We start from the raw sequence: 10,038 nt of genomic DNA, 5'->3' as shown, positions 1-10,038 counted from the left end.
ATGTCAATATTTATGCGTTCCATTTCTTTCTTAACAATGTCTAATTTTCCTACATTCATGCTTCTCACGTTCCACGTTCCAATCACTAGTGTCTGGTTACAGCTGTTCCTTCTTCTCCGTATTTCCATTTCTAAGATCTCAGTCTCAATTGCCATGTCTGCTAGTTCAAGCGATAGTCTAAGTGTGCTCTATTGACATGGGGTTTTTGAAGGCCTGTTTTTTTGGAAGTGGGTGACCAATCCTTCTTCCTAGTCTGCCTCAATCTTTAAATATATATAATATATCTGACAGACAAGCATTTCACAGAAAAGAGCATTATTAGTAGATACTCTAAAAACTCATTGCTGTCGAATCAGGACTGGTTCTTAGCTGACCTCCAGCGAGTTTCAGAGGCTGTAAGTGACATGAAAGGAGATTAACCCTCTTTCTTCCAAGGATCAGCTGATAGATTTGAACCCCCAGAGAGTCACCGCGTGCGGGTTAGCAGTGCGATCCACTATGGACTAGGCCACCAGAGCTCCCTTGACTACTGCACAGTTGCATCTTAAATTTGCATCAATCTCTCAAACAAAAACTCAAACTCATTGCCATCAAGGTGGAACCCACTCCTAGGTGACCCTCTTGGGGGTTCAGAGGCTTTCACATAGAGGAGATGAGTGCCTGTCTTTCTCCCTCAGAGCAGCTGGTGGATTTGAACCCGCAGAGACAGGCACGCCCTGTGGATTAGCAGTATAACTCCACCTGCTTTCATTTCTGCTCCAGGGAGGCGGAGGTGTTGGGTGGGTTCATGCTTCCCGGCGGAGACAGGTTCAGCGAGGCCCACACAGAGTGCAGGCTGGGCTGAGTCCTCCCGGGAGGACACCCGAAGGCCAGGCTCTCCCATGAGGTGTCCTCACCTCCACTCGCAGAATGTCGTCTGCAGGGAGGTCCTCCACCTTCTGCTCACTGTGCTCCACCAGCTTGGTCTCCAGGGCCAGGAGGATGCGGCCTCGGTAGGCCACGCCTTCCCCCTGTGAGGAGAGGTCAGGGCGCCAGGGGCAGAGAAAGGGGACAGGATGAAACCTGAGGTCATTCACTTCCCAGACACATGAAGTGACCCCATCACTCTGTAAATGGGGGATCATGGCCCAGAGACTTCAGGGGATGTCACTGAGCCCCCCTAGAGGCTCAATTCCTGGCCTCACACAGCTGGACAGGTAGAGTTTGGGTCCCTATGTCTGGAGGGATGCTGAGCGGCTGGCCCTGGCTGTGCTCGGAGACCATCAGGCCCTGGGAATCCAGGCTGGACCCACGCTGCATGGCAGAGGCAGAAGACCCCACGCAGGCTCCGGGACTGGGTCCCATGACTCACCTTCGCCATGTTGAGCTCCACGTAAGGGTCTGGGAAGCCGGTGAACTCACGGGGACTACCATACAGGTTGACGTAGCAGGGCCCGAATGTGGGGAGGAAGCCCAGATGGTCATCGACTGGGGAAGACAGACAGGTCAGGAGAGCCCCGCAGACCTGCCAGCTTGGGCCTCAGCAACCCCCTACCCCCAGTTCCCTGCTCACGCCCATACACAGATGCAGCGAACGTATGAGCCATGATGCCATTCTCTTCCATATGTTCCCATAAGCCTCTCCACTACGCTGAGGCACAAATGCTTTATAATAGTCCCATTTTACAGATGAGGAAACTGAGGCTCAGAGATGCAAAGCAGCACACAGCTTTAGAGTAGCAGGTCGCAAAACAGGGTAGCTTCAAAGGCCCACACTAAACTGTCCCCATGCTCAGACCATACCTATTCTAGGTCCATCCCCCAGATCTTCCCCTCTGCCAGTGTCTCAGGCCTTCCATTGCAAGGGGCCAGCCCAGGGAGGGGGCCTCAGTGTCAAATTCCTGCCCCTTGTTCTCATGTGGTCAGGACTGACAGACAGCCTTGTGTCCCCACGTTCACCCGCCCCCGGACACCGGGCACAGAACAGCTCTTCAGCGGGGCAGGCTGATGGAGCGCTGACATGAGCATTGCAATGCTGACGAGGAGAAGTCTTTTCTCCACGTCGTTTTCATCCTTTGCAGAGACTCCCTGCAGATAACGTCACTGTCTGCCAGCTGGGCTGAGCTTCCCAGGACTCAGCAACCCCAGAAAGCTAGGGTTTCCAATCTACCACAGGGAAGAGGAAGATTGTTCCAGAATGCCAAAGGCAGGGAAGTGAAGGCAGGATAGAAACTGCCTAGAAAGACCCAACCCCACAAGGACGTGGCAAGGTGGGCACATGAGAAAGGCCCCGGAAGGAGGTGTGCTATGAATATCCAGACCGATCCCTGTGAGATGGGGTGGCGAGGGCCAGGCTCTGACCCACCTCATCCCAGACCCCATCTATCCTTTATTATATCCCTCTTCCTGCCCATAGCACAACAGGGCCCTGGCACCCAGGACAGGGCGAGGGGCCGGAAGCTGAGGGAATCGGCACAAGCACTGCTAACGGATACTCATCATCTTCGACAGGATTTACCCTCTGGATCCCAACACCAACACCCTCCATTCTCCTGGCCTCTCCTGTCACTGCCCACCTGTCCCCACAGCCTGTGGCCCACCTCCCACCCTTCCCCCACAGCACAGACGGGAACCACCCTTCGTGCACCCTAAGCGAGTCACACACCCAGCAGCCAAAGGTAAAGCTGGGGGCCACATGGGGCATCCTGGCCCAGGTCAGGAAACACCCACACCACAACCCCCAGGCACCGAGAGAAGGCAACGTACGGTCGAAGGCTTGACGAGGCTTGACCACACCCAGGGGGTCCTCTGAAGCGTAAAGAAATGGAGAGGGGGTTAGGATGGGCACAGGCAGAGAGGGCACATGGATGAGAGATGGCAGACAGACAGACAGTCAGAAACCCAGATCCTGTGTGCAAACAGAAGAAGCCCGAGGTCCTGCCCGCACCCCGGCTGCGAGCCTTTCACAAGATTTGCCAAGTCACCATATGCTTGGGGGTCCTACTTCACACCCTGGTCTCTCCCACCCATGTCCACGGGACATCCTCAGGAAAAGACAATGTAAAATGGGCTTAGTAGAGTCAGATTAGTGAGGGAAGCAAAGTACAGACACAAAGTGTGGGCCACAGGCAGGCCAGAGGTGGACAGGGCAGCCACTGCCCTCACAGGACAGCCTGCACACACCCAGGCACCCCAGATGCCACCACAAGGAACGGCATCGCCACCTAGTGGCCATCTCGGAACAGCTCCTGGAGGTCCATGCTGCCTCCCCACACCAACTGGGCTGTGGGCACCTGCCTTGAATGGGTAGAGTCAGAGCATGTCCATTCACACTGGAGACCCTACCCACATGGGTGCACACCCGAATGCTGGTGAGGAAGGCTAGAAACAAGCAAGGGAGATGACGCTTGGCTGACCTCCTCTCACCACCAGACAGGGACAAGATGCCCCAGGGAACAGGAGCCCTGGTCCTGTGCCCTTCCCTTCTCCAGTCCCCATCACCTCCTGCCTCTGAGCGTCTCTTCCTCCTTCTCCAACCAGCCGTGTGTAACTTGTCCAGGGTCATGGTCCACCCTGGGAAGATCTGACTCCTAGCTGCCCCTCCAGCTGGCTACCAGAGGCGTTCAACCGCCGGGGACCATTCTCTGGTGGAACAGCCAGTGGACTCCAACTGCCACCAGTTGGTGAAGTTCCTGTTTCGTTCAGCGTCCGCCTTTACCGGGAACACTGCGGGTCTCCTCCCAGAACACAGCCACTGCTACTTCTCGCAGCTCCTGACTCAGGGTGGGACTTGGAAGATGAGCAAAACATTGGGGGGGAAAGAACGAGATGCGAGAGGGAGAGGAGAGGCGCCTATGGGGTGATGTAGATGTGAGGACAGGCCTAACACAAGGTGACAAGAACATGGGACCCCGCTTCAGGTGAGGCCCACGGTCGGGGGGGGGGGGGCAGCCCTCAGCTCTCGGCAGCCAGCCTCAGCCAGGAATGCCGACTGGCAGAAGTCAGGGCCACAGAAGCCCTGTGCAGACCACTTTCATATCCACAGGAAGAGGTTTGCATCAGTGGGGGAGCCAGATCCCTGGTTCTGGGGTGCGTTTGGCGGTCACGAGAGGCTCAGTGTGGCAGGCACAGCCGCTTCGAGGCCGTGCGGCCGTCAGGCCCACAGGAAGGAAACGGATTCCGTGTTCAGCGACTTCCAAATGATGACAAACAGGCCCAACCAGTTAACTTGGGCTAATGAGGCCAAGGTCACCAGTCTGACCTCAAGTGCTCCGAGCCGAGTCAAAGTCCGCTTCCCACCCACAGACTGACCCAGATCCCGGTGTGGACGGTGCCCTCGCCAGCACAGATATCCCTTAATCCCACCAGCCATCTGACCAGCACATGCCTCCGAGGAGGACCGAGCAGTGGTCTCATTCCCGACTCCAGATCTGGCATGCTGTCATTTATTTGTCGTTTCTTGATCCGTTCACCATTCATTTGTTCACTCAGGAAGCCTAATGAGGCCAGGGAACTGCCGGGTAAGACGTGGCCAGGTGCTCCGAGCATTTCCGGCCTGTGGGCCCTCATTTCAGGCTGATCAGTCTCCGGGTGCTGGGGGTCACCCAGTTCCTCACCCCGATGTCTGAGGATTACTCTAGAGACAAGGGCACAGTGGCTGGCGACGTCACTCCAGATGAAGCCTCCACACCCTCCTCTTCAGCCAAAGGACAGATGGTGTGGTTGTGTGTGCGCCTGGGCCCAGGGGACCAGGGCTTGGAAAGACACCCCCAAACCCAGATGAGCATCACGGCCCTCGAGCTTGATGAGTACAGTGTAACTTTCTGGGGGGAAGGGGAGGGGAAGGAGCTGAGGAGAGACAGGGAAGCCCCCAGCCCAGCGAGCCACACACCTCACCTGCAGACAGGCCTGGTGACACCTGTGTCTCCGTCACCTGCTGCCGGCCCTGACCCCGCTCACGCCTATGCCAGCTGCCCGGTGTCCAGAACTAGGCAGAACCGGCAGAAAGGGAAGGTGACAACTTGTTCAAAAGATGAAAAGAAGCTCACTGAATTGTCTGTTCGGCTGTGTTTTTTTTTTTTTTAGGATACACATGCTACTTAAATAGCATGATTTCCATATGTATAAAGTTCCTTTCAAAAATAATCTCTGTGGTTTTCACACATCTTCCTTTTCAAAGAGACTACAGCTAAAAAGGAAAGTGTCCCCTTTTCAACAATTATACTTTCTACTAATCTTCTAGAGCACAGGATCCGAGAACCCTCACACGTGGCTGGGGCAACCTTGTGGGCAGCTAAGCCTACACTCCTGTCTTCGAGGGAAAGACCTGGACACAAACACACACTCCTGGTTGAGCCACGTCATCTGGAGGGCCACGGAGAGGGGAAGATGTAAAAGGAGGAGAAGCCAACATTTTTGGCAGCGTGGTTTAGTCTGGATTTTGACAGCCATGAGGACATAAAGCATTGTGTATCACCCAGATGTGTTAGAAACACGCACTGTGGAGGAGGGAAAAAAATACAGCATCTGGAAGGGAAGCTCAAGCATTGTGTTCCGAGGGGCTTTTGGAACAAGGGGGAAGCGTGGCGGGAGCTAGATGAACATGGATGTCAGGGCCTGGAAGAGGCCCTCTGACCCACACCTCAGCCAGGGGAAGCAGGGAGCCTGAGAGGCCGTTAAAAATGCCTCCAGCTTGAACAAGAAAGTAAACTCGTGTCGTTCCACAGACTGAGCTTCTTAACTGCCTGTTTGAACTGGGAGACTGATTACAGGCGATTCTCCTTCTCCTGAACCATCTGTGAGATCAGCCCAGGACACCTTCCCCAGGCACGCTGGGTTGTCTGTGACCTGAGCCCCATCTAGTGGTCACATGAGCATCTTGCTCGGCTTCCTGTAAAAGGGTCAGGCAGGCAAGGAGAAAGGACCCAGGGGCCCCTGCTGCACCCTGTGAGGCCAATCAAGCCTTGGGGGCCAGTCTTCAGCAGACCATGTCAACTGACCCACTAGCTCTGCAGTCAAAAGACCTGGTCATCTACTCGCACAAATGCTATTGTTTTGTGTTGTTATCAAATTGACCACAACTCCTGGGCACCCGATGAGCCTGACCTTTGCCCTATCCTTTTCCGTCTTCACGATCTCTGCTGTGCTCAAGTCCACCGTGTTAATCCCTCTTGTTGAAGGTCCTCTCTTTCTCTGACCCTCCATCTTCCCAGCATGACATCTGTTTCCAACGACTGGCCCTTCTCGACAACACGTCCACGTGAGACCAAACGTAACAACCTTGGCCTCTAAGGAGCTCCCTGGCTACAGTTCTTCCAAGAACATATCTGTTCTTTTGACAGCCCATGAGATATTCAGCACACCACAGCTCAAAGGCATCAGTTCTTCTGTCATCCTTATTCACTGTCCAACCTTCAGATCCACGGAAAGCAAATGAAAAGACTTGGATTAGGTGCACCTTAGTACTTAAACTGATATCCTTGCTCTTTAGCATTCTGGACTGCCTTTGATAGATATTTCCAATGCAATAGATCTTTCTTGATTTCTTAACTGATGCTACGTAGGCATTCATTGCGGAGCCAGGTAAAATGAAAACGTTGACGGCATCAGTCTTTTCCCCATCCATCATGACATTGCCCTGTTGGTCCAATAGTGAGGATTTTAGTTTTCTTGATGTTGGAATGTAATCCATATTGAAGGCCATAGCCTTTGATATTCGTTTTAAGTGCTTCAAACATCTTCTTCATTTTCTGCAAGCTAGGTTGTGTCATCTGTATAACACAGGTTGTTGATAGACTTCCTCCAATGCTGATGCCACATCCTTCTTCAATAGAGTCTAGCTTTCAGATTTGCTCTGTGTACAGATGAATGTTAAGGTCTTTGAAGGTATGTCCCTCACACATACTTTTCCAGATTTTAAACCATGCAGAATCTCCTTGTTCTGCCTGGAATGCTGCTTCTTGGTCTACCTATTGGTTTGCATGAGCACAATCAAATGTTTTGGGATTCCTATTCTTCTCAATGTTATCCATAATTTATTATGATCCATATAGTCAGATACCTTTGTATAATCAATAAAACACAAGTAAACATCTTCCTAGTATCCTCCACTTTCATCCAAGATCCCTTTGGTATGAATTTCTGGCTATTTTTTGGCCCTGGCCATTTTTCAATAATCTTCAGCAAGCTTTTAGTTGCATGTGATATTGATGATATAGTCTGCCAGAAAATAAACACAATAAGTTGTTTTCTGGCAAAAAGACTGAACAGGGGCCTGACCCCAGACACAGATGGGCACACATACACACTGCTTGCAGAGACACCAGCACAAAGCAGAGCGTGTTAGGGCTCCTGGAGGAAGGGGATACCAGTGCCCACCAGGATGGAGAAGCAGCCCCTACAAGTCTGCCTCTGAAATGTTCAGGAAATAATTTGGAACCTCAACAGAGTGAAAGGAAACAACTTCCGGGAAAGAACTGAAAGGAGGAGAGAGAAAAAGGTTAAAATAAAACAAATGATAGGGGGGAAATAAGACTGACATGAAACAGAAAATGTAGCAGTAAATTTTAAGTCACATGGGAAGCAACAAAGAGCAGGATTGATAAGGGTGGGAAAGCAGGTTAGTGAGGGAAAAAGCCAACAATAATGGTAACAAATAGTCAATGTAACATCAGTGCTTAAAATAAACCAGGTTTATATATCCTCTGCATCTGTAATCTCACCTGTGAGGCTAACAACTGTCATTGTCAGGTGCCGTCAACTAACACTCACGTTGTTGTTAGGTGTCACTGAGTCAAGGACAGCCTGTTCCACAACTTTCAACCACGTTGTTGTTAGATGCTGTCGACTATGACTCATAGAAACCCTACAAACAACACTGATCTGAACCCCGACCTATCTTGCACCGCCCTTCACCATCCCTGATTGCCTGAACCCATTGTTAGAGTCATTGTGTCAATCCATCTGGCTGGGGGAGGGTCGGGACTGTAAGAGCCCCCCCCTTTATAGAGGGGCGCCTGGAGCAGTTACAAAGAAGCCGACGGAATAGGAATCCATGCTGCTGGAGCCCACCCGATCCCACCTCCACGCGCCCATCCTTGACTGTTAGAATAAAGCACCTTCAGCTCAGACTTAAGAACTCACGACCTCCCAGACAAAACACAACGAAACCTAGATAGATCCCAGTAACTGTTTAAACTACAAGAGAAAAAGGGATTCATTCTTAGAAGCAGCCAGCCAGGAAAAGAATAAAGTACCCACAGAGCAATCAACCCAGAGAGCTCTCAGAACACACACCAAAACAAGGACAAATTAGATTAAGTGCTAGTTTTAAAAAGTTACATATCATTGCCATGCTGCTGGAGGCCTTTTAAAACATGGCATATAAGGCAGAAATGATACTTTCATTAGTGAAGACAGAAAATCAATAATCACAAAAAACTTATTGGAAAACTTAAAATGGAATAACAAAGTAAGTCTAATGACAGTTGAAGACTAAAAAGATGGAGTAGAGGATAGAGAATGAGAACAGCAAATAGGAGAAGCGATAAACAAGTCCAAATATTGATTCTTTGAAAAGTTCAATAAAGTGAGAAAATGTCTAATAATGCTAATTTTAAAAACCCCAAAGTGAAAGGGAAAACTTAACCACCTAATATGAGAAATAAGAAAATGCCACAGAGAGAATTTCACAGACAGATGTGCAAAACAATAACTAAATAAATAAAACTACTTCAATGTAATAGATGCTTTTCCAGGAAAGTACATTTTCTCAAAATTAACTAAGGGAAGGGGGGAGTAAGAAGCTAAAAATAACAATGATCATAGGAGAAATTGAAAACTTTTTTTCTAAGTCAGTACTGTACCCACTCAAAAGGGCACCCAGCCCATATGGTTTTATGGGTGAGTTCTTCCAAACCCTCAAAAGATTATGTTCCTATGTTATATAAACTGTTCCAGATGTTAGAGAAGACTTTAAATATTTCCAATTAATTTTACAGAGCCAGCACAACCCAGATACCAAAAACCTGAGAAATAAGCAGACAGACCAACTGAAGAGAATAGAAAATCCAGAAGCGGGCTCAGGAACACATCTAGTAAGTGATAAAGCATCATTTCAAAATCGAGGGGAAACATTATTTAGCATATAACATTTGTATTACTTAGGAACAATTTTGGGGGGAAAGTTATGTTAGATCTTATTCACTAGAGAAATGAGTACTAGGTTTGGCTACACAAAAATTTCAAATTTCTACTGACACAGTGACTTCAAAGATGTGCGTAAGCTCAGCAGAGATTGTGAGGGTGGCTTGGGGCTGTGCGAGGCTGGGGGGCTGAGTCAGAGCTGGCTTAACGCGCACCACACAACATACACCAAAAAACCTTGAGCATGGCATTTGGACAAGAACAAACTGGGAGGAGGGTAGAGAGAATGGTGCAACGGTGCATGAATGGAAACCCAAAATCTCTGTAAATGTTTATGAAAATTAATAAAATATAATTATAGAAAAAAAAAGAAACCAAAAAAAATAAAGCTGAGAAAAACTAGGTACCTTATACATGACAGACAATCGTTTTTTCCAAACACAAACAGAACTCTAACAAAACTATGAGAAAAAGATAAACATACTCTCAAATGTATGAGCCAAACACATGAACAGATCATTTACAGAAGAAGAGACACAAAGCATATCAATGTCAGTGTAAAAATAATCATTAAAATATTTTAAAATCTGCTATGGGCAATTTAACCAGCTATCAAAGGAACCAAAATTACCTCAACAATGCGATGTGATTTTTACCCACCAATCCAAAAAGTTCTTTTAAAACATTATTATTTTTGCCACATATTGGCATGGTTACAGGGAAATGGGTTTATGGGATTAATCAAAGTACAAATTAGACCAACTTTTTTTGAACGGCAATTTCTATAGAAACTAAAACTCTCTAAAATGGTCAAATTCTTTGACACAGCAATTCTAAGCCTAGGTCATGTCTCCAAAAGAAAAATGATAAAGGATCATGTAAAAAAAGAAAATAAGAAAGAGGGGGCAATACAAG

At 48.9% G+C, this 10,038-nt stretch overlaps 1 protein-coding gene across 14 annotated transcripts in view; it reads right to left on the bottom strand.

Moving 5' to 3' along the window:
- DYSF (dysferlin) overlaps nt 1–10,038 on the bottom strand; it is a 238,455-nt gene that overhangs the window by 147,854 nt on the left and 80,563 nt on the right. For 8 of the 14 annotated variants that reach the window (XM_006880868.1, XM_006880876.1, XM_006880874.1 and 5 more), the window contains 2 exons: nt 1,352–1,467; nt 897–1,010 (listed from right to left, as the gene is read on the bottom strand). In XM_006880868.1, the coding sequence (XP_006880930.1) occupies nt 897–1,010; nt 1,352–1,467 (230 nt within the window). Of the gene's footprint in view, nt 1–896; nt 1,011–1,351; nt 1,468–2,745; nt 2,788–10,038 lie in introns of all 14 variants that reach the window. The other 6 variants (XM_006880872.1, XM_006880870.1, XM_006880878.1 and 3 more) reach the window with 1 other exon arrangement.

This window comes from Elephantulus edwardii, unplaced genomic scaffold, assembly GCF_000299155.1.
Source record: "Elephantulus edwardii isolate Elephantulus edwardi_28Jun2011 unplaced genomic scaffold, EleEdw1.0 scaffold00011, whole genome shotgun sequence".
Lineage (NCBI taxonomy): Eukaryota > Metazoa > Chordata > Mammalia > Macroscelidea > Macroscelididae > Elephantulus > Elephantulus edwardii.
The sequence above is the reverse complement of the archived record's forward strand: the minus strand, read 5'-3'. Positions and strand labels throughout refer to the sequence as shown.